At 52.0% G+C, this 23,348-nt stretch overlaps 1 protein-coding gene, 1 long non-coding RNA gene and 2 other non-coding genes across 7 annotated transcripts; 1 reads left to right on the top strand and 3 right to left on the bottom strand.

Annotated features, from left to right (window-relative positions):
• Window positions 1-7,346: 7,346 nt before the first annotated feature.
• DIPK1B (divergent protein kinase domain 1B) lies at window positions 7,347-15,925 on the top strand. Of its 4 annotated transcripts, XM_060199368.1 has the most exons (6): window positions 7,569-8,295; window positions 11,433-11,567; window positions 12,092-12,209; window positions 13,661-13,768; window positions 13,850-14,026; window positions 14,508-15,925. In XM_060199368.1, the coding sequence occupies exons 4-6, from the start codon at window positions 13,697-13,699 to the stop codon at window positions 15,318-15,320; spliced, it is 1,062 nt and encodes a 353-aa protein (XP_060055351.1). In that variant the 5' UTR covers window positions 7,569-8,295; window positions 11,433-11,567; window positions 12,092-12,209; window positions 13,661-13,696; the 3' UTR covers window positions 15,321-15,925. The 4 variants fall into 4 exon arrangements, with proteins under 4 accessions (XP_060055350.1, XP_007521512.1, XP_060055351.1 ...); XM_007521450.3 differs by lacking the exons at window positions 7,569-8,295; window positions 12,092-12,209 and adding an exon at window positions 7,348-7,556; XM_060199366.1 differs by lacking the exon at window positions 12,092-12,209.
• A 69-nt stretch (window positions 15,926-15,994) lies between these two features.
• LOC107522416 (uncharacterized) lies at window positions 15,995-19,788 on the bottom strand. Its single transcript, XR_001601479.2, has 4 exons — window positions 19,661-19,788; window positions 18,803-18,895; window positions 17,987-18,052; window positions 15,995-16,332 (listed from the first exon to the last, which is right to left on the bottom strand). It is a non-coding gene; the product is annotated as an uncharacterized LOC107522416 (long non-coding RNA).
• Window positions 17,765-17,907, bottom strand: LOC132541123 (small nucleolar RNA SNORA43). The gene has a single exon (XR_009552297.1). It is a non-coding gene; the product is annotated as a small nucleolar RNA SNORA43 (small nucleolar RNA).
• LOC132541129 (small nucleolar RNA SNORA17) lies at window positions 18,968-19,098 on the bottom strand. Its single transcript, XR_009552303.1, has one exon. It is a non-coding gene; the product is annotated as a small nucleolar RNA SNORA17 (small nucleolar RNA).
• Window positions 19,789-23,348: the final 3,560 nt, after the last annotated feature.

Below are 23,348 nucleotides of genomic sequence, written 5' to 3'. Positions count from 1 at the left end.
CTGCAACCCTCAATGACCCTGGGTCCATGCTCCCAGAGGGCTAGAGAATGGGAAAGCTACCATGGGGGGGGGGGATTATGGGGATTGGGTGGTGGGAATTGTGTGGAGTTATACCCCTTCTACCTTATGTTTTTGTTCACTAATCCTTTCTTAAATAAAAAATTAAATAAATAAATAAATAAATAAAAAGAAAAATAAGTCAGAAATAGAAGGATGAATATGGGATGATCTCACTCTCAGGCAGAAGTTGAAAAACAAGATTAGAAAAGAAAACAAAAGTAGAACCTGAACTGGAATTGGCGTATTGCACCAAAGTAAAAGACTCTGGGATGGGTGGGTGGGGAGAATACAGGTCCATGAAGGATGATAAATGACATAGTGGGGGTTGTATTGTTAAATGGGAAACTGGGGAATGTTATGCATGTACAAACTATTGTACTTACTGTTGTAAAACATTAATTCCCCAATAAAGAAATAAATTTAAAAAAGAGAGAGACAAAAGAGAGAGAGAGACATTAACAAAACTGTAAGATAAGAGGGGTACAACTCCACACAATTCCCACCACCAGATCTCCATATCCCATCCCATCCCCCGATATCTTTCCTATTCGTTATCCCTCTGGGAGTATAGACCCAAGGTCATTGTGAGATGCAGAAGGTGGAAAATCTGGCTTCTGTAATTGCTTCCCCACTGAACAGCTGAACATGGGCATTAACTGGTTGATCCATACTCCCAGCCTGCCTGCTTACTAGGGTGGGGCTCTGGGGAAGCGGGGCTCCAGGACATATTGGTGGGGCCGTCTGTCCAGGAAAGTCTGGTCGACATCATGCTAGCATTTGGAACCTGGTGGCTGAAAAGAGAGTTAGCATACAAAGCCAAACAAATTGCTGAACAATCATGGACCTAAAGGCTGGAATTAAGCTGGGATTCTTACGGTAGTCCTTGTGCTTTGTGCCATGTGCGCTTAACCTGCTGCGCTACCGCAGAACCCCCAATGTCATATTTCTTTTTTTTTTTTTAAGATACTTTACCTTTTTAAAAAAATATTTATTTAGGGTGGGGGTTGATAGCATAATGGTTATGCAAAGAGACTCTCATGCCTGAGGCTTCGAAATCCCAGGTTCAATCCCCTGCACCACCATAAGCCAGAGCTGAGCAGTGCCCTGGTATTTCTCTGTGTCTTTCTCTCTCAAAAATGAATACATAAAATACTTTTAAAAAAATATATTTATTATTTATTCCCTTTTGTAGCCCTTGTTTTCTTGTTGTAGTTATTATTGTTGTTGTTGTTGTTGGATAGGACAGAGAAATGGAGACAGGAGGGGAAGACAGAGAGGGGGGAGAGAAAGATAGACACCTGCAGACTTAATTCACCGCTTGTGAAGTGTGACTCCCCGGCAGGTGGGGAGCTGGGGTCTCAAACCAGGGTGGTCCTTGTGCTTTGTGCCACCTGCACTTAATCCACTGGTTAACCGCCCAACTCCCCTCTCCCCTTTTGTTTTTTAAATATCTCCAGGGCAGGGGTAAATAGCATAATGGTATGCAAACAGACTGTCATGCCTGAAGCACCAAAGGTCCCAGTTCAATCTGCAGCACCACCATCATCCAGAGCTGACCAGTGCTCTGGTCTCTCTATATCTTTCTCTGTGTATTTCTTTCATTAAAATAAATAAAATATGGGGCCAGGTGGTGGTGCACCTGATTAAGTGTACACATTTCAGTGCACAAGGACCCAAGTTCGAGCCCCCTGCAGGGGGGTAGCTTTGTGAGTGGTGAAATGGGGCTGCAGGTGTCTATTTTTCCCCTTTTTTCTCCCCCTTCCCCTCTCGATTTCTCTCTGTCTCTACCCAATAAATTAATAAATAAACTAAAATGAAATAAATAAACTATTAAAAAAAGAAGTTGTGCTACTAACATATCGTAAGGTCCTAGTGTTATCATATCTATATATCTTGTAACTTTGTAATACCCAGATGTTGTTATAATTACATGCTACATAAAGATATAAAGATCAGGAAGCCTAAAAGATAACTAGTAGGGCAGTAGTAAGAGTTTTAGGCAGAAAGAATGGCATAAACACTAGCCAGGAAAGAACAGGGTAGCTTTTATTTCTTAATATATTTTATTTGTTTTATTTATTTATTGCCTCCAGGGTTATTGCTGGGGCTTGGTGCCTGCACTATGAATCCACTGCTCCTGGAGGCCATTTTTCCCATTTTGTTGCCCTTGTTGTATTTATTGTTGTCATTGCTGTTGTTAGATAGCACAGAGAGAAATCGAGAGAGGAGGGGAGACAGAGGGGGGAGAGAAAGACACCTGCAGACCTGTTTCACCACCCATTAAGCAACCCCCCTGAGGTGGGAAGGTGGCTTGAACTGGGAGCCTTACACCCGTCCTTGAGCTTCTCACCATGTGCACTTAACCCACTGTGCTACCACCTGACCCCTCATTTGTTTTTACACACACACACACCACAGCGCTGCTCAGATCTGGATTATGCTGGTGCTAGGGATTGAACAGGGCATCTCAGAGCCTGAGGCATGACATCCTTTTTGTATAATCACTATGCTATCTTCACCCCCAACCCCCAACCAGGTGTTTTCAAGAATCAAAAGGCTGGAGTGTGGGGTACAGTAGGACCTCCTCTGTATTACCTGTTCTCCTTCCTCCCAGAACATTCTTCCTATGGATGCTTCTCCAGGCATCAAATCCAAAGCAGCCTGTGTCCCTTACCTATCTGCAGCACCAGACTAACTACTTAGGCCTGGGTCAGGGGTAAGGGACAGCTCAGTCATAGCTGGTGAGACCTTCCCTAGCTCATAGGACTCCTTAGTCCCATTTCAGGTGGCACATCTCCTAACGAAGTTACAGAACCTAGATATAGAGCAGGACACATGTTGCTATATCCTTACCTTTAGGTTTCTAATTATTAAACAATTTGTTCTGCTTTATATCTTAATGCTTTTCAGCCACCAAGTTGCTGATGTTAACCATGATGCCAACCTGATTTTCCTGGGCAGACAACTCACCAATGAGTCCTGGAACCCCAAGGATGCACCTGGTGTTGAAGGATTTGCAGCGGTGCTCAAATACATAGGCCTATAGTCTATACACACAGTGATTTGAATTGTAATTGTAATACAGGTGTGTATAATTGACTCAGACAACCGAGCGTGCGTTGTGCCATTTTTCACTGTCTCGACCAACTTTTATTTATGTTGTTGAGCCAGATGTTGTGCGTGGGCCGCGGAGAAGAGAGAGGGGGTCCAGAGTGAAGAGGAAACACAAATCTTTATTTGCACTGGCACCTCAGAGTTGGGTGCGAGAGAAGCAGGTTGGGCCACGTGGAGGTAGAGAAAATGGCCGCCTCACACAGTAACCTTTCCTGCCCTGCGTCTGAACATTGGAGGGAAGCGCTGGCAAGAGAGTGAGGTGTGGAAAAAGAAGGGTTTTTATAGGAGTAGCTTTCGGAGAATGGGAAGGGGGAGGAGTAACCATAGCACTCCAGGATAGGATGATAACTCTCCTGAGAATGGGAGGGGGGAGGAGTAACCATAGCACTCCGGATATCGCGGGGATATAGACAATGTCCTGAGAGCACAACATGGCTGAACAGGCACTCCGAGAATGTCCCAACTCTCCAGGGAACTAGCAGTAGCCTGAGGGGACAACATGGCAGATGTGACTGCATTGGCACAATTTCCCAGCATATTTATTTATTTATTTTGGCTCCAGGGTTATTTCTGGGGTTTAGTACCTTCACTATGAATCCACTGCTCCTGGAGACCATTTTTCTCATTTTTGGCCCTTGTTGTTGTCGTTATTATTATTGTTGTCACTGCTGTTGAATAGGCAGAGAGAAATCAAAAGAGGAAGGAAAGACAGAGAAGGGGAGATAAAGACACCTGCAGACCTGCTTCACCACCTGTGAAAGCCCAAGGATTGGAAAGGAAGAAAGAAAGAAAGAAAGAAAGAAAGAAAGAAAGAAAGAAAGAAAGAAAGAAAGAAAGAAAGAAGAAAGGAAGGAAGGAAGGAAGGAAGGAAAGAAAAAAAAGAAAGAGGAACAAAGAAAAAACGCGGTGCGGTAGCGTGTGGGTTAAGCACACATGTCGTGAAGTGCAAGGACTGGTTAAGGATCCGAGTTGGAGGCCCCAGCTCCACACCTGCAGGGTGGTCGCTTCACAAGCAGTGAAGCAGGTGTCTTCCTCTCCCCCTCACTGTCTTCCCCTCCTCTCTCCATTTCTCTCTGTCCTACCCAACAACAATAACAAGGGCAACCAAAGGGGGGAGATGGCCTCCAGAAGCAGTGGATTCGTAGTGCAGGCACCCAGCCCCAGCGATAACCCTGGAGGCAAAACAATTTTTTAAGGAGGGGGAGGGGAGGGGGAAGGGAGGGGGAGGGGAGGGGGAGGCGGGGAGGGGGAAGAGGGGGGGAGGGGAGAAGGAAAATGAAGAGGAAGAAAGGGGAAGAAGGGGAAGAAGGGGAAGAAGAAGGAGAAGAAGAGGAGGAGGAGGGGGAGGGAGAGGGGAAGGAGGAGGAGGGGGAGGGGAGGGGGAGGAGTCGGGCGGTAGAGAAGCGGGTTAAGCGCACAGTGGTGTGAAGCACAGGGATGGGCGTAAGGATCCCGGTTCGAGCCCCCGGCTCCCCACCTGCAGGGGAGTTACTTCACAGGCGGTGAAGCAGGTCTGCAGGTGTCTATCTTTCTATTCTCCTCTCTCCATTTCTCTGTCCTATTCAACAATGACATCAATAACAACAATAACAACAATAAAACAGCAAAGGTAATAAATATTTTAAAAGTAGGAGGGCGGAGGTAGATAGCATAATGGTTATTATGCAAACAGACTCTCAAGCCTGAGGCTCCGTAAAGTCCCAGGTTCAAGTCCCCATACCACCATAAGCCAGAGCTCAGCAGTACTCTGGAAAAAAAAAAAAGGCAGAGGGTAGATAGCATAATGGTTATGCAAACAGACTCATGCCTGAGACTCCAAAGTCCCAGGTTCAATCCCCCGCACCACCATAAGCCAGAGCTGAACAGTGCGCTAGTTAAAAAAATAAAAAAGGGGGTCGGGCGGTAGTGCAGCGGGTTAAGCGCAGGTGGCGCAAAGCGCAAGGACCCGCGTAAGGATCACGGGTTCGAGCCCCCGGCTCCCCACCTGCAGGGGAGTCCCTTCACAGGCGGTGAAGCAGGTCTGCAGGTGTCTGTCTTTCTCTCCCCTTCTCTGTCTTCTCTGATTTCTCTCTGTCCTATCCAACAATGACAGCAATAACAACAACAATAAACAAGGGCAACAAGAGGGAAAAAAATAAAAATAAATAAATAAAAAAGGAGAAGGAGAAGGAAAAGGAGGAGGAGGAAGAGAAGAAGGAGAAGGAGAAGAAGAAGAAACTGCAATAGAGTGAAGCTGAGAAAGCTGAAGCTTCAAGTGGCAAGGGAAACCTGTACTGACATGTCTCTCTCTGTCTCTTGTAAAATGCTCTCATATATGTAACAAATACAACATTATTTTTTAGATAAAAGAGGTACAGGCCAGGTGGTAGTGTACCTGGTTAAGTGCACACTTTACCATGTACAAGGACCTGGGTTCAAGCTGCTGTTCCCTCTTGCAGGGGAGAAGCTTTACAAGCAGTGCTGCAGGCATATCTATTTCTCTCTCCCTCTCTACCTCCCCCTTCCCTCTCAATTTCTCTGTCCTATCCTAAATAAATTAAAAGATATACTAAAAATTAAAGGGACTGGCAGAATAACTCATCTGGATAGTGTGTTGCTTTACCATGTGCATGACTCAAGTTAGAGTCCAGCCCCCAGCACATTGAAGGGAGATTTGGTTCTGAGGTCTCTTCCTCTATTTCTCTATCTTTCTACCTCTGTCTCTATATATAAAAATATAAATATATGGGGCAGGGGTAGATAGCATAATGGTTATGCAAAGAGACTCATGCCTGAGGCTCCGAAGTCACAGGTTCACTCCCCCACTCCACAATAAGCCAGAGCTGTGCAGTGCTCTGGTGTTTTACTGTGTCTTTCTCTCTCTGCATCTCTCTCAAAAATAAATTTAAAAAAAAATATATATATATATATTAAAGGACAAGCCATAGACCAGGATATCATGATAATGGACTGATATCCAGGAGATATAAAAAGCTCTCAGATCTCAACATCAATTAAACGAAAGAGAAAAGAAAAACGAGAAAGATATGGATGGATAAAGGATTAAACGGTCATTTTTCCTAAGAAGGTTGGGGTGGCACCTACCACGCAAGCAAATAAGTTCACCACCGTTAGTTCTTAGGAGGATGACAATGACAACAGAGACCACCCCACACACACACCCGAATGGTAATTTTTTTCCTTTTGTTTTATTGTAGTTATTATTGTTATTGACGTTGTTGTTGTTGGATGGACAGAGAGGAATGGAGAGAGGAGGAAGACAGAGAGGGGGAGAGAAAGATAGACACCTGCAGACCTGCTTCACCGCCTGTGAAGCGACTCCCCTGCAGGTGGGGAGCCAGGGTCTTGAACCGGGATCCTTATGCGGGCCCCTGGGCTTTGCACCACGTGCGCTTAACCCGCTGCGCTACCTCCCGACTCTCCCGTATGGGAAAATTTAACAGTGACAGCCCCCCCCCCCCGCCCCCATCCCCTGCTCCCCTTTCCCCATCCATGTGAGAAAGGGCAGGGAATGGAAAGGGAACATGACAGCCATTAGTGAGATGACCACACCAGGCACTCACGCAGGGAATGAGAGAGGTCTGCACACGGCAGCCTAAATGCACACGAGCCAAGGCCAAGTCCTGCGGGGAGCCGGCTAACCAGTGCTCAAGAAATTGGAGGGGCCTAGCTCACCCGCACCTGCCCCAGGCGGCCACCCAGCAAGCCCATGCACGTGACCAAGAGACAATTGGGGCGGAGGCCGGGGCGGGCTACCGGAGGGGAACACACATAAAATAAATATATTTATTTTGATGCTAGATAAACAGATAAGCACCTGAACTTCACCACACGCTTCATATGTAAACACCCGCAGAACCGCACAGCCAAGAAGATGCCTCGTATTATGCGGCACCCCTCAAAGCGAGGACGTAGGCGAGGGCTCCACCGCCAGCTACAGGCGGTCCGCGCCCTCCCCAGACCCGGGGACCCCCGCACCCACCTCCCCCCGGCCTAAGGGACCTGGGACCCTACCCGGCAGCCGGCAGGGGGAAAGGGGCGGCGCGAAGTTTGGGCGCCCCCCCTCTTCCCGGGGGCGCGGGGGCGGGCTGAAGCAGGAGGCGGTCCCCGGCGCCCCCTCCCCCGCACCGCAGAGCCGCCCGCTCTCCGCGCGCCCCCGCCCCCTCCCCCGCGCCGCGGCGGCCCGGCGAGCGCGCGCCCTGGCGTGTACGCGGGCGGGGGGCGCGCGGCCGCGGCGGGAGGAGGCGGCGGGCATTGCGGGCCGGCCCGCAGGGCTGAGGCCGAGCCGAGCGGGGCCCGCGCTCAGGCCAGGGGCCACCATGCGGCGGCTGCGGCGCCTGGCGCACCTGGTGCTCTTCTGCCCCTTCTCCAAGGGCCTGCAGGTAGGCGCGCGCCCACCCCGCTCCCGGGGCCCGCGCGGCAGGGAGGGGGCGCTAGGGGCGGGGCTGGGCTCTGGACGCGGGGGTGGAAGCGCGGGGTGCGTGGCCTCCACCCGGGGGCTAGCGCATGGTGGGGGCCTGTCCATCGGCAGAGCGGGCCGGGGCGAAGGCTGTGGGTGGCCGCCTCCCCCTCCTCCAGGACCCCTTCCCCCACTGGCGGGACCCTGCTCTCGAGAGCTAGAAACCTAGCCGCGTCCCTTCCTCAGCCCCCCGCGTGGAGGATGAGGCTTGTTTTGCTGGTGCCGAAAACTTAGGACTCAGAAACGCCCTAAGAAGCGTATGCCCCTCCCCCGCTCCTGGTGGTGCCTTCCATCCCCCAGCCGGCGCAGAGAGCGATGAACTCTGAACCTGTGACCTTGGATCAGTCACCGCACCCTCTGCAGGGGAGGCCAAAGCGGCTCTGGGTGCGCGCGCTTCCCACCCCTGAGCCAGGCCAGCATCTCATCAGCTCCGCTCATCCGGGCTGCCTCACACCATGTGTCATCCCGGACAAGTCTAGTCGGAGCCATCCACACCCAGCTGGCCTCTGCAGAGGGGTCCTGTGGCCCTGGCTGAGGAGTCCTTGACAGATGCCCTTGACCCAGAGCCTGGGCGGCCTCTGTGCCCTCTGGGGAGAAGGGCTGTGTATCTGTGCCAAATGTTCTACCTGCTCTGCCCGCCCGCCAGCTCAGCCACGGCGCAGGTGGGCGCTGAGGGGGTCTATGGAGACTCCCACGCCAGGAGATGGGATGTGCGTTTGGCCCAGAGCTCTCAGGAAGGGCCACGGTCAGGCCCAGGGCGGGTGGTGGATTTGGTCACGGGCAGATGGGAACTGTGGTTCAGAGGTTCCCAGTGATCTGAACAGCCCTGCCCCACTCAGTAAGGTTAAACTCTGGCCCTCAGCTACCCCCTTGGGGCCAGGGGTGTGTGGGGGTGCACTGGCCCCTGAGCTGCACCTCTGTGGGTTGTCACAGGGCGAATCCTACTACCCTCCACGTGGCTGTTCTTGGAGCCTGAGCAGGGCTGGCACTGGACCCAGGGCAGGAGGAAGTGCCCACTGAGATAAGGGTCAGTGCGGCAGGCGGGGACTAGGGCCTGGTAAAGCGTCTGGCTCAGAAAGGTCCAACTGTAGAGAGGTCCCTCAGGCAGGCTCCTGCAGTCAACCTGACTCCAACACTGCTCATCCCTGCACACCTCCTACCTGTGCCCCCAGGCTGCCCAGTGCTGCCCTTGAGGCCCTCTGCCAGCTGAAAATCCACCCTAAGGCCCCACCCTTCACGTCTGCTTTGGGCAAGTCACCCAACATCCTGCCAAGCCCCCTTCTTGCTCCCCACCCCCATCCCTGCCCCTTTTCTCTGCTTTCCTGTTTTTCCTTTTAAACAAATCTGACGGAAACAGACACTATGGCAAGGGCCAGTGTTCTAAGGCCCAGCCCCCTCTGCCACAGTCCCTGTTTCTCTTCAGTGCTGTGAGTCTCCCAGTCTGTCCCAATCTAGGGCAGGGTGGAAAGGGGTGGAAGGGGTACCCTGAAGTTCTGGAGAAATAGGTAGCATCCAGCCTCTCCTAGAGGACCCATAAGTGGCCACAGCTGCCCTCAGTGTGTCCTGTCCTTGGTGGGGAGCCAAGGGCCTACTTTCTCTGGGGTCAGCTGCCATTCAGTGTGTCTAGGCCCCTGCAAGGGACAGCACCTGGTAATACTGTTCCCTCAGCTGCTGACTTCTCCAGGACAAAAGCCAGGCTAGGAGTGAGGGGGGTGCCCACACTCTCCTGCAGTGGTGTTCTGGGACCGCCTACCCTTATGCCACCCAGCCTATGCTCGCTCTTGCCAGGGGGTCTGACAGCAAAGCCTCCAACTGGCAAAGCAGTTCCTCCCACCGTAGACTTCTGGGACCCGGGCTTTGGAGGCTTTGGCAACGGGTCAGGCTATCTCATTGAGTCTTTTTTTTTTTTTTTTAGATTTAAGATTTTATTCATAAAGAATGATAGAAGGAGAGAAAGAACCATACATCACTCTGGTACCTGTGGTGCCCAGGATTGAACTTGGGACCTCATGCTTGAGAGTCCTGTGCTTTATTCACTGCGCCACTTCGTGGACCACTCTCATTGAGTCTTCATTGCAGTGGAAAACAGAGAACATTGGCCATCTAGACCATATCCAAGGGCACAGCCTGTCCCCCTCCATTCACAGAATCTGTTCATCTTCCCAAACTAGGCACTCTGCCCCGTGAGACTCTTCCCCATCTCTTTCTCCCCCAGCCTGTGTCCGTCACTACACTGGGGACCTCATATGACATCCTGCAGGACTGATCCTTCTGGGACCAGGCTACATTAGCTTTAGGTCCTTCAAGATACAGCACATTATATAGCTTTGTCCACTTTTTTTTTTTTTTTTTTTGTCGTCAGAACTTCACTGCTGTGGTCCAGGAGGTGGAGCACAATGGATAAAGCATTGGACTCTCAAGCATGAGGTCCTGAGTTCAATCCCTGGCAGCACATATACCAGAGTGATGTCTGGTTCTCTCTCTCTCTTCCTATATTTCTCATGAATAAATAAAAATCTTAAAAAAACTGCTTAGAGATGACTTTTTTTTTCACTGCTTAGAGATGACTTTTTTTTTTTTTTCAGCTAGAGAGAGACAGAGGGAGAGAGGGAAAGACACCAAGGCTTGAAAGCTTGTGCACTGGGGGCCAGACTTGAACCTGGGTCGCGGCATGACTGAGCATGTGCCGTCTCCACGTGGGCTATCATGTCAGCCCTTGCCAGGTTTGTAATCTTCCAAGACTGAGTGATACTTCACTGTGTGGATGGGTTTTGTTTTATTTCTTTATTTAGCCTTTATATCAGCCTTGGCTTTGAATCTGGAATCTTTAGTAGTGTTTCAGGCTTGGAAGTCTTTTTGCATAACAATTATTATCTTTCCAACCTTGGGCATATTTTTTTTCTGTCTCTGTCTTGATGGACATGGGGTTCTAGGGTGCAACGCCTGCAATGTGGGTGTGAATCCCTGTTCCATAAAGTGTCCGGCTATCATATCATACAACAAAACCCTTGTGGCCCCTATCCAGCCAGAACTTTCTCTGTTGGAGGTCTGTGTGCAGGTGTGGGTGCTGGTTCTACCCAAGTCACCTGCAGTGACCTGAGGTTCAATGTCATGAAATGAGGTCCCAAAGGGAGGGACGTGTGTGAGAAACATCTTCATTCGGTAAAACATGGCGTTGCTTGCCCTAGATTCCCATTTATTTTATTCTCTTCCCTTTTTTGGATTGAGGCAGAGAAATTGAAAGGGAAGGGAGAGAGAGAAGGAACCTAAAAAATACCCGCAACACTGCTCCACCACTTGTGAAGCTTCCCTCCCCCACCCCCCGCAGGTGGGAGCCAAGACTTGAGCTTGAATTCTTGAGCACAATAACATGTATGTTCAACCAGATGTGCCACAGTCTGCTGCTCCCCTCTTAGCCCCCACCATTTATGTTTGACTTTTTTTCTCTTTCAGATTTATTTACGTATGAGAGAAAGGAGCAAATAAAAAGAGCACCATAGCATCACTCCAGCATATGTGATGCCAGGGGTCAAACTCAGGAATTCACGCTTGAGAATCTAATGCTTTATCCACTGTGCTACCTCCCAGGCAACCTATGAGATTAAAGTCTGGGAGTCCCCAGACCCCACTCTGAGTTCCCCATATACCCTGGAGCAGGTGCACCAAGGAGCTGGAGTCAGGAAATGACCCCAAGACTTCATGGGGTGGGTGACAGGCAGCTCAGGAAGGTGGGACAAAACTGGGCTTTGTACTCTCCCCCCACCCATGTGGCCTTTCCCCATGTGACTCCCCCATTCAGAGCCGGCTCTCAGGTCTCAGGGTCAAGTACGTCTTCCTGGTCTGGCTGGGTGTCTTCGTGGGCAGCTGGATGGCTTACATGCATTACTCCTCCTACGTGGAGCTCTGTCGCGGCCATGTCTGCCAGGTGGTCATCGTAAGTGTCCTGGGGGCTGAGGCTGGGGACAGGGTGGGCTCTTTCCTGCCAGAGTTGGGGCAGGGCCCCTAAAGATCGGCTCTGCTCCTAGATGTGCCAGTGGCTTCTCAGATGGGTCTCATCTGTGCCCTTCAGTGCTACTACTGGCTGGGTGGGGGAGGATGGGGAAGCCAGTGGGGAGGGAGAGGAGCCTTAGAGCAGGAGGAGGAGCCCCAGGACAGGAGGGGGAGCCTCTGGGGAGTTTGCTGTGGACCCTGGAGCAAGGGTGTAGATGTGCTTGTGTGTGTGTCTATGGGTTCACCTGTGATGCATGTTCACATATGTGTATGCTTGTATTTGTGGGTCTGTGTCCCATGTGTCTGACTCTATTTCAGTCAGAGCCCTATGACTGGCTGGAGGGAGAGGCCAGGCCAGTCTGAGGGGTCCCTCCTCATCCCAGACCCACCAACCCCACCCTATACCCTGCCTGCTAGGAGTTCTCAGTGAGCTGGTGACCAGCATTGTTTTTTTGTTTTGTTTTCCAGAGCACTGCTCAGCTCTGGCTTATGGTGGTGTGGAGGATTAAACCTGGGACTTTGGAGCCTCAGGCATGAGAGTCTCTTGGCATAACCATTGTGCTATCTACCCCTGCCCAATGACCAGGTTCTGAGGTCTCCCCTCCACATGAAGCAGGGCTGGAAGGAGGGGAGTGGTTCATAGATTTGGGGAGACCCCAGTAAGGGGAGGAAGGGCACCTCATCTGCTCTGGCCATAGTCCCACCAGAGTTTAGGGGGTGCTAGAGGAGCCTGGGTGGGTGCAGGAGGACTTGTTACAGGACTTGCAGGGGACATGTGAGTCAGACTTAACCCTAGTGGCTGGGGACGAGGCTCTTCAGCCTCCTTTCTGGTCCCAGGTGCACTTACATTCCAGAAATACTCTTGGGGGGTCTCAAGTCATCAGGTCTGTGCTGGGCACCGCCCCATGGCCCCTCCCTTCCATTGGGGGGCTGGGGCTAAACCAGGATGGGAGAGTGGAGTTGGGGTCTCCAGTGTCTCAGAAAGGTTCCACATCTTTTTTTTATTATTATTATTTGATACAGAGAAATTGAGAGGGGAGGGAGATAGGGGGAGAGACAGAGAGATACCTGCAACCCTGCTTACCACTTGTGAAGCTTTCTACCTGGGACCTTGTGCTCTGTAATGTATGTGCTTAACCAGGTGCACCACCACCTGGCCTCAAGGTTCCACATCTTATGCAAGGTCACACAATACAGAGGGACCAGTCCCAGGGATCATGGTCAGGTGCTGGGAGACTATGGACATGGCCCATCTCAGCCCAGGCAGCTGCAGGAGCAGGCTGAGAGGGTGAGGGCCACGGGTGGCAGCTGGGCAGGTGTTCTCTGAATGGGGCAGCCAGCACACCCTGGTACCGGCACCCACTCCCCTGTGCTCCGTGGGAGAAACCTCCACAGTTGCTCAGCTTTGCAGGGTTTAGAGGGGTCAGAGCTGTCCTTGGGGTGGAGAGACCCCTACAAGGTGGTGGGTGGCAATGTGGAACTTTCCGGTGATAGTGGGCTCCGTAGTCCACACGCCAGGCCCAGGGCTGCTGCTGGTGGTTCAGACACTGTCTATGGTGTCCCGGAGGCCTTTCCCCCACAGCTTGGTGGTGCCTAACTACAAACCCTGCCCCTCCTTCCTCCCAGCCCGCTCAAGGGCTTGGCACCATGGTAACACTGCTGTGTGGCAGGGGTCACCCTGCTACTCCAGATGGCTCTCAGGAGGGGGGCAGGACCCCCTCACCTGATGGACCTGCTTGGTGGGGGGAGGTCTGGAGCTGGGGAAGTGCTGGGGTGTGGCAGCTGCTGGAGTCCCAGTTAATGCTGGGAGCCCTGCCCTGCTGTCTGCTACAGTCCTGCAGCCCAGTCAGAACACAGAGGTCTGGGGAGCCCCTCTGTCACAGGAGGTAGACTCAGTGGGGGCACCCCAGGGCCTGTGGTCCCTCTGAGAACCAGGGCCATAGCACAGATGTGATGGAACCCAGCCTGCCCCCTGGGGTCCAGACACCAAAGCATGGAGGGGAGAAGACCCTGTCAGTGGCTCTTCTTCTCCTGCAGTGTGACCAGTACCGAAAGGGCATCATCTCAGGCTCCATGTGCCAGGACCTGTGCAGCCTTCACAGGGTGCAGTGGGGGGCCTGCCTCTCCTCTCACCCAGGCCAGCAGGTAAGCTCCAACCACCAGGCCCTTCTGCCCTGAGGCCCGGGTAGGAGGGCGTGCGCTGATGGGCTCTGTGGCCCTGTCCAGGTGTACAGCGGACTCTGGCAGGGCAAGGAGGTGACCATCAAGTGTGGCATCGAGGACAGCCTGCACTCCAAGGCCGGAGAAGGTGTCACGCCACGGCGAGAGCTGGTGCTTTTCGACAAGCCCAACCGGGGTACTTCCATTAAGGAGTTCCGGGAGATGACCCTCAGCTTCCTCAAGGTCAGTAGGCACCCCTGTGGGTCAGGGCTGGAGGGAGGCCATGAGAGGACCTCACCCAGGGACATTGGTAGGCGGAGGACACTTCTCCCTGGGAACTGCATGTGGTGGGAGGAGGCTGACAGGAGTGGAGTGGGTGCAAGGTGGGCCCAGGTTCTCCAAGCCCAGAGGGCAACGGGCACAGGAACCCCTGGAGGGCACTCTAGGGAGATGAGACAGGCAGGTGGTTGGGGGTAGGGGGCAGCAAAGGGCCCCTCTTCCTCCTTGATCCCTCCCTGTGGCTGGAGTGTTATATATCTGGTGTAGCCCAGCCTGTTCCCAAAGGTTTGAGGGCCCTGCGAAGGACAGACTCATCTGTGCCCTCACAGTGGGCAAGAGCTAGCCCCCAGGAGCCTGATAGACGCACACCAGGAAAACTATTTACGTAATTTACATAATACACCGGCTCTGATCCACGTCTCCCCGTTTTGGTCTTGAAAACCAGGCGAACCTAGGGGACCTGCCCTCCTTGCCCACACTAGTGGGCCAGGTCCTGCTCATGGCGGACTTCAACAAGGACAGCCGGGTGTCACTGGCTGAGGCCAAATCGGTGTGGGCCCTGCTGCAGCGCAATGAGTTTCTGCTGCTGCTGTCCCTGCAGGACAAAGAGCACGCCTCCAAACTGCTGGGCTTCTGTGGGGACCTGTACGTGACGGAGGGTGTCCCCCACGGCTCCTGGCCCGGTGCTGTGCTCCCTCCGCTGCTGCAGCCACTGCTGCCACCTGCCCTGCACAGGGCCCTGCAGCGCTGGCTGGCACCTGCGTGGCCCTGGCGTGCCAAGATCGCCATCGGGCTGCTGGAGTTCGTGGAGGAGCTCTTCCACGGTGCCTACGGGACCTTCTACATGTGCGAGACCACGCTGGCCAACGTAGGCTACACCGCGCACTATGACTTCCGCATGGCCGACTTGCAGCAGGTAGTGCCTGAGGCGGCTGTGCGCCGCTTCCTGCAGGGGCGGCATTGTGAGCGTAGCGCCGACTGCACGTATGGGCGGGACTGCAGGGCCCCCTGCGACCAGCTCATGCGGCAGTGCAAGGGCGACCTGGTGCAGCCCAACCTAGCCAAGGTGTGCGAGCTGCTGCGGGACTACCTGCTGCCAGGAGCCCCTGCAGACCTGCAGGAGGAGCTGGGACGCCAGCTGCGCACGTGCACCACACTGAGCGGCCTAGCCAGCCAGGTGGAGGCACACCACTCGCTGGTACTCAGCCATCTTAAAACCCTGCTCTGGAAGAAGATCTCCAACACCAAGTACTCATGAGGACTGAACCACCCCTACCCCCAGACAGCTGGGACTCCTTCCTGGAGGGGTCCTAGAGCCCAGCCAGCCAGGAAAGACACCCACTGGGCAGACTGGCAAGGGGAGGGCAGGACCAGGAGCCCAAGAACTATGCAGACCAAGGCAGGTTTTGTTAATAATTATGTAGTTTACTTGCTGTGCACCTATCAGGCTCCTGGGGCTACCTTTTGCCCATTGTGAGGGCAAGACTGAGTACGCTGCCACATTAAAGCCTTTCTCATGTAGTGCTGCACAGAAAGTAATCAGCCCCAGCCTTGAATTTTACGTTGATGAGCCTAGCCACAGCACAATGGTTCTACCAAAGCAGCTTTCATGCCTGAGGCTCAAACTCCCAGTACAACCCAGAGCTGAGCAGTAAGTACTCTGGTTAAAAAATTTGAGGGTGGGGATAGATAGCATAATGGTTGTGCAAAGAGCTTCCAGGTCCCAGGTTCAATCCCCAGCACCACCATAAACCAGAGCTGAGCAGCTCTCTAGTAAAAAAAAAAGATTCACATCCAGTATCTAGAAAGCTGCTGTGGATTGCCCCACCCCTCCCCAACAAGTGTACACCCCCTCCCTTTCCATAGAGGCAAAGAACAGCCCCAAGGTGTGGGCTCAATTAGTGAGAAGTAGGAAAATTCAAGACATATCTTACACAAGTCAAGAGTTTATTTTCAAATTCCAAAGTCCCTTTAATTTTACTTTAGGGAACCAAACACACCCCCTCCCTCCCAAATTCATGAACTAGGAGAGCAGTGGGGGAGTACTCAGTGCTGTGAGGCCCTGAGCTTGATCAGCTGTAGATCTCCATGATTGTGTGAATGCCTCTGGAGGATGCAGAGTAGCCTTCCATTCCAGCATTTTTCTGATCTCTTAGCATCTCCTACAAGGTTGAGGATACTGGTCTGTCTGGTAAGGTCACTGTACCATTTGGTGATCAGATCTCTCAGATGATCTAACGCCACCTCTGGATACTGGGCTGGTTGGTAACCTTAGGACAAAAAAACAGATGTAAAGACAGCCTGCTGAAGCCTCTCCAGTCAACCTCACCACTCACTTTGCAGGAGAATTTGCATGGAACAGACTGGGGGGGGGAGGTACAGGTGGTGGCACACCTGGTTAAGCCCTCACATTAGTGCACAAAGACCTGGTTTCAAGCCGGTGATCCCCACCTGCAGGGGGAAAGCTTCACAAGAGGTGAAGCCGATCTGCAGGTATCTCTCCCTGTCTACCCCTCCTCTCTCAATCTGTTTCTATCCAATAATTAATAAAAATTTTAAAAGGGCAAAGTCCAAATGGAGGTTTGTAAGTAAATGCCCATCTTCCACATGAACCAAGGCTTCCCTTTTATCAGCAACCAGGATGGGACCACAGTCCCAATCTACATAGCCACTTCGCAAATTCTTTTTATTTGCCCTTGTTTTTTAATGTTATTGTAGTTGCTATTGAGGGGAAGATAAAGAAACCTGCAGACCTGCTTCACCACCTGTGAAGTGACTCCTCTGCAGGTGTGTGGGGGGGGGGGGGCTCGAACCGGGATCTTTACACTGGTTCTTGTGCTTAGTGCCACCTGCACTTAATCCACTTAATAAAGCCCGGACTCCCTTGCAAGTTCTATGGTGACAGTCACCTCCCCTCTTGTGGCCAAGCCCCCCCTACTACCAGCATACCTGTTAACCAACATAGTGAAAGATGGGCAAAACTCACGACCTTTTTCTTTTTTTGGTCATCTTTTGGGCTTTCACCACTTCAGGCTGTGCTGAGTTCCTTTTTATTTTTTCAGAGAAGGGGTAGGGTGGGTGGGAGAACAGCACCCAAGTTTCCTTTAATGTGGCAGGGACCAGGCTTGAAGCTAGGTCACCTCCCATGATCCAAGTGAGCTGTTATGCTGGCCCCTGATAAGGACCAACAGGGCTGATTACACACCGGTCCTGGGGAAGCCAATGCCCATACTGAAACACACCCACGCAACCAGAGGTGCCATACTCAAGGGAGCCCCTACTGGCCCACTCCCAGCATCCTCGATGAACAGTCAGGCCATAAATGAGACATGTCTGTATCTGTGGTTTAAGGGCACAAGTCTATAATGCAGCAGTTAGTAGCCGACCTCCTAGAGGTGAGGGCCAGCTAAAATGCCAGCTACTGTGCCACTCACCGGCTCAGCCTCCCGCTGCAGTCAACTACACCTCCCACCCTCCTCCAGAACCCGAGGCTCAGAGACCTAAAGCTCACAGCAGATGTCCACACAGGAATAAAAGGGCACCTGCCCAGGAACTTCTAATTAGTCCTGACAGACCTGCACTGCCACACATTACACAGTAATGCCCTCGACAGGCATTTATTAAGAGCATGCCGTGTCGTGACTGGGACTTGGAGTCAGAGTCAGGTCTGCCAATACCCAGAACCCAACTGCAGGGCTGGAGAAATGTCAGGCTACAAACCATTCTTAGTGCCCACTGGTCTGAGCACTGAGCGTAGAAATAGCCACTTTCCTCTCTGCCCTGAGGTCACAGGTGCAGCAGGATCTGCGTCTGTGGTGCCGAAGGATCGACATCTACAGGGCATCCCAGCTCCCACGCTGAGGCTTAGGCCTCACAGTAACCACGGGATCCGGGAGACCCCCCCCCCCCCCCCCCGCTCCTTACCTGGGCTTGGACAGAGGTCAGACGTTCCATAAGGTCGTTGTCACAGGCCAACGGTCACCTACCTTCCTGTGTTAAATAGAAAAACATCAGCACAGAACCCTTCCCCATGCCCAACGGGTTCTGAAAATCTAAAATCTACCCCCTTGAGATGGGTATAAAAGATACACAGAGACTGCAAAGCTACTGAAAATAAACAAAATTAAGACTTTGGGATGGCAAAAAAGCTTAGTGAGCTGCTTTGCCTGGTCTTGTGACCCAGGTTTGAGCCCAGCCCCATGGCACTGAAGCTGTACTATGGTTTGACTGCCTATTAAAAAAAAAATAAAAAAAGATATAAATTCACAGCTCTAGGTACAAACTTTACCCCTTGACAGGTGGGCACCTCTCTCCTACCGTCAATTCCAGCTCCCACTATTAACAAAAGCTGATACTGCAAAGGAATCAACCTTTTCTCGCGTTTGATGTCCCAAAGGGGGATCCAAGTGACGACCAAGAGCACTTGGCTGCCTCTGCAGCAGATCTGAAAGGGGTGTTCACCCAAATTGAATCTGCTCAGTGTGGGCAGGGGTGCCTTCACAGGGAGGTCTTTAGTAGTGCTCTCTCCCAGGGATACAAAGGAGCTCACAAAGGGAAAGGCAAAAAAAAAATGCTCTTGGTTAAAGATAATAATAACTCAGGCTCAAGTAGTTGGTCCTAAAGCTCTTACAGTAGCAAGTCTAAAGAACTTGCCTTCCCAATGTGCCCAAATGAGAATACCTAACCTTTCAAACCCCCTACAACACATTAGCTTGGACTGAAGCTCATCACTCAGCTCACCCCTTGAATGTGAGCCATCACTCTTCATCCAACAGGGATGAACACCAGTCTTCAGGTCACAGGGTCGCCTCGAAACTTGAGGGCAGGCAGCAACTACGGAAGAATAAGAGTTTGCTTACACGACAGGATTCGGGTCGCCAATAAACACGCAGTAACGCCGTGCTGAGTGTCAGACTATCAATCACCCAGTGGCTCACAGGTCAGAGCACTGGACGTAGACAAGCCTCTCTTCTCTCTGCCACCTATTGACACACATGTGACACAGCAGTCACATCTGTAACGCCTCTAGGGGCAGGGTGTGTGCGGGCACTAAGTCCTCCATTGCGTGGTGCGGGATGGGAAGAGCACTCTGGGCGGACTAGTTACACTTCACAGGCCGACCTGCTGTAGCTGAAGTCAACTCGCGAGAAGCCCCAGCAGGCCTTCCCCTCCGGGGTATTAATTTTCATCAGGCAACCAGCCCGGAGGGAAAGGGAGCCCCATGCTTTGTAAGAACCCCGACAGGACTGGGGAGACAGCGTAATGGTTATGCCGCAGACTCCCGTGCCCAAGGCTCCCAGGTTCAATTCCTGCACCACCAAAGGCAGTGCTCTGGCAAAAAAAAAAAAACCACTTTTAACAGCGGCCCCTCACCTTGACTGCCCCGGTACCTGACCTTCAGACAAAGGCGTGTTTGCTGAGCCAGCGCGCCCCCCGTTTCACTGGGCGAAGGCTGCGATGCTCGAGTTCCGGGGACGCAAGAGGCCGCGCGGGCCGCTGCATTTGCTGGCAACGAGGCGACCAGCAGAAATGGCTTAAAATCTTCAACGAGGTTGGCCGGCAGGGGCCCACCCGCTCCCTACAGACCCCCAGTCTCACCTGCAGGTGAAGAGCGGGAGCCGGAGGCCCCACGAAGGCACCACGCTGCATTTTGACTAATAAGCCGGCGGCAGCCCGGCCTGCAGGCTGCTGGAGCGCGAAAGACACACTAGCCGTGGCTGTCGCGGCGAGAAAGGGCGCGCGCCTCTGTGCGGAAGCTTTTATAGCGCGTACGGCGGCCCGCGAGGACCTCGCCGCGCCCGCCCACCTCCCTCCCAGCGCCGTGCCGCAGCGCCATCTAGCGGACGCTTCGGGCAGCGCGGCTTACCCTCCTCACCCCAGGGACAGCCAGCCCAAGGCGCCGGAACTCTCGCCCACCTGTCTGGCCTGAGGCTCTGTGCTAGGTTGTAATTGCGCGAAATGGATACCCTAGGGGAAACTAACTCCCATGGGTGGCAGGCTTGCCAGAGTCAGGCAACAAAAAGCATGTTAGTGCTATAAGCCTCTTCTCTAGTCCCCCCCAGAGCCCTGGTCAGCGAAGCCTGAGTCTGGCCATAGCTTTGTCCCCACAAGTGTTCCTCCAGAGGTTTCTTGCTGAGAACGCCCCCTTTGTCAGCAGGGTGGGTCTCCTGGTGCCATTCCTGACAGCTAGTAGGAGCTTCCTGACACTAGGCAGAAAAATTGGCTTCCTCCATTGTGGATGGTTCTGCGGTGGGGCAGGCAGAACCCACTAGGGTCCACTGATTCCCAGAACTCTTACAAGCCACTTCATTGTGGGGGGGGGGGGGAGAAGACTGTGGGACTCTGATTGGCTGTAGGGCAAAATTAGCCATTGAAGGCACATTGAGGCCCCTAATCCGGGGGACCTGGCATTGAGCTGTCTGGGCAGGCCCCTCACCGCTGGCTCCACAGCTTCAGGCATTCAGTGGGGGTGCTCCTGTGTGTGAGTGAGCATATGTGGGTTCTGGCAGGGAAGAGTCTAGCATTCAGGATCTCCTAGAAGCTGACTCCATAGATGCTGGCCTGTCAGGTTTCTTCTTCTTTTAATATCTACTTATTTCCTTTTGTTGCCCTTGTTGTTTTATTACTGTAGTTATTATTGTTGTTGTTAGTGATGTCGTTGTTGTTGGATAGGACAGAGAGAAATGGAGAGGGGAGGGGAAGACATAGAAGGGGAGAGAAAGACACCTGCAGACCTGCTTCACCACCTGTGAAGTGACTCCCCTGCGGGTGGGGAGCTGGGGCTTCGAATCGGATCTTTATGCGGATCCTTGTGCTTCGTGCCACGTGCGCTTAGCCCGCTGCGTTACTGCCCAACTCCCGTCAGGTTTCTTCTTCACTCTCAGAGGACAGTCTGGGGACAGGGATGGAACCTGGGTGGTGCAGAGCGCTGGGCTCCTCCAGCTTTAGGACAAGAGCACCCTATTAGAACCTCTGGTCTCATTGGAAGTGGGGATTGTGGCTCTCCTAAACTGGACACCAGGACAGGAAAGGGAAACATGGAGAGCCTAAGGACCCTGTCATTACCCCTAAAACCTACAGGGCCTTTAAAAGAAAAAAAAAAAAAAAAAAGATTTTATTTATGAGAAAGATAGGAAGAGAGAAAGAACCAGACATCACTCTGGTACATGTGCAGCCAGGGACCGAACTCAGGACCTCACGCTTGAGACTCCAATGCCTATCCACTGTGCCACCTCCCAGTCCACCTGCAGGGCCTTTTTCTTTGTCCCTGGACTCTGGTGGAGGCCCTTCCTTGAGATCACTCCAAGGTGATTGCTTTTTTGTGGCTGCAGTGCTGAAATTAACCACCAGAGGGTGACCTGATCTACGGTGCTTAAAGGAGCAACTAGAGAGGGACATGCAAGGGGTCCTTCTGGGCATCCCTCTGCCTCCAACACCTTTTGTAATTAGCCTCCCGTGATGTCCTTGTCATTATGTTGTGGAGAAGTTTGGTATTCTGAGTCACCTCTCAAACATTTGTGGCTAGAGTCCTTGTCACTCTTTTTTTTAAGATTTTATTTACTATGAGAAAGATAGGAGGAGAGAGAGAGAGAGAGAACCAGACATCACTTCGGTACATGTGCTGCCAGGGATCAAACTCAGGACCTCATGTTTAAGAGTCCAATGCTTTATCCATTGCGCCACCTCCCGGACCACTTTGTCATTCATTTCTAACTAGTTTGGTTTTTCTTCTTTAATTTTTAAAAATGTTTTATTTATTTATGATTGTAAGGAGACAGAGAGAAGTTGAGAGGGGACGATAGAGAAGGAGAGAGGCAGAAAGACACCCGCAGCCCTGCTGCACCACTGGTGAAGCTTTCCCCCTGCAGGTGGGGACCAGGGACTTGAACCTGGATCCTTGCACACTGCAATGTGCGCACTTAACCAAGTGCGCCACTGCCTGGCCCCCGTTTGGCTTTTCCTCTTTGACCCAAGATCATTCCTTCTTTTCTTCCTCCCTCGCTCCTTTTCTTCCTTCCTTTCTCTTTCTCATGTGTGGTTAGTTAGGTTTATTTATTATTACAAACTTTTCCCCAGCATAGTAAGGGAATGTTTATTGCAGAATGTGAATAAAAGGGGCCTGGTGGTAGTGCACTTGGTTGAGTACCCACATTACAGTGCACAAGAATGCTGGCAGGTTCAAGCCCCTCATCCCCACCTGCAAGGGGGAAAGCTTCACAAGGACTGAAGTAGCGCTGCAGGAATCTCTATGTCTCTCTCCCTCTCTATCTCCCCACCCTCTCAATTTGTCTCTGTCTCTATCCAACTCATTCGTGTGTGTGTGTGTGTGTGTGTGTGTGTGTGTGTGTGTGTGTGTGTATTAGGGAAGTAAATAAATGGGTTGGCAAAATAACTCACTTGAGTAGTGAACTGCTTTGCCATGTACAGGGCCCATGCCCATGTTCCAGCCCAGCCCCCGTCACAGTGAAGGAAACCAAAGTGCTGTGGTTTCTTTCACTTTGTCTCTGCCTTTCTGCCTCTATCTAAAACAAACAAATAAATAAAACAAAAACCTTTCCATTTTGTTGGTTTTTGTTTTATTTGTTTTGTGTTGACCAGAGCACTGCTCTTTTCTGGGGATTGAACCTGGGATGTGGCGCCTTAGGCATAAGAATCAGTTTTGCTCAGAGGCAACCAGTGGCACAGCTATTTACAAGATACTGGGTACTATATAGCAAACCCTAACAAAAGGACTTTTCAAAGTTAACCCAATTACCAAATAATGTGATGATAACATTAACTATCCATTGTCTTTTGGAACCCTAAGACAGCAGGAACCTCACATCTCCACTATAGAGCCTATATTTCCCCCAGTCCTGGAACCTTAGGATAGGGCCCACTTTCCCACATGCCTCTCCCAATCCATATCAAATAACATTGCATCAGCTGATCGCAACTTAATCAACACAACGATTGCCACCTCAACATGCTTCAGCTCAGACTGTGTCCAGAGACTTCACGTGTGGAATGACAACCCTTCAGCTTCATTACTCGGGTGAGACCTTTCCTTTCATAGCATTCTCTAATTCCATCCCAGGTGGATCACTTTCTAACAAAGTCCCAAAACCTAGATACACACTAGGTTCTGTGAGAGAGAGCATATGGCATATGTTCACACGTATCCATAAACAAGTGCAAAATATATACCTGAAAGCAGAAGTACACACATTATTATTAAGTGCCCAAGGACTTAGGTTCAAACGCCAGGTCCCCACCTTGTGTAATGGAAGCTACACAAGCAGTAAAA

Source organism: Erinaceus europaeus, chromosome 10 (genome assembly GCF_950295315.1).
Source record: "Erinaceus europaeus chromosome 10, mEriEur2.1, whole genome shotgun sequence".
NCBI classification, from domain to species: domain Eukaryota; kingdom Metazoa; phylum Chordata; class Mammalia; order Eulipotyphla; family Erinaceidae; genus Erinaceus; species Erinaceus europaeus.
This window is presented reverse-complemented; position numbering and strand designations above follow the sequence as displayed.

Coding starts and splice junctions, on each gene's coding strand:
- DIPK1B (XM_007521450.3), top strand. CDS start 7,494: ATGCGGCGGCTGCGGCGCCTGGCGCACCTGGTGCTCTTCTGCCCCTTC. Junction 11,568..13,660: donor ATGTCTGCCAGGTGGTCATC/GTAAGTGTCCTG, acceptor CTTCTCCTGCAG/TGTGACCAGTACCGAAAGGG. Junction 14,027..14,507: donor TGACCCTCAGCTTCCTCAAG/GTCAGTAGGCAC, acceptor CTTGAAAACCAG/GCGAACCTAGGGGACCTGCC.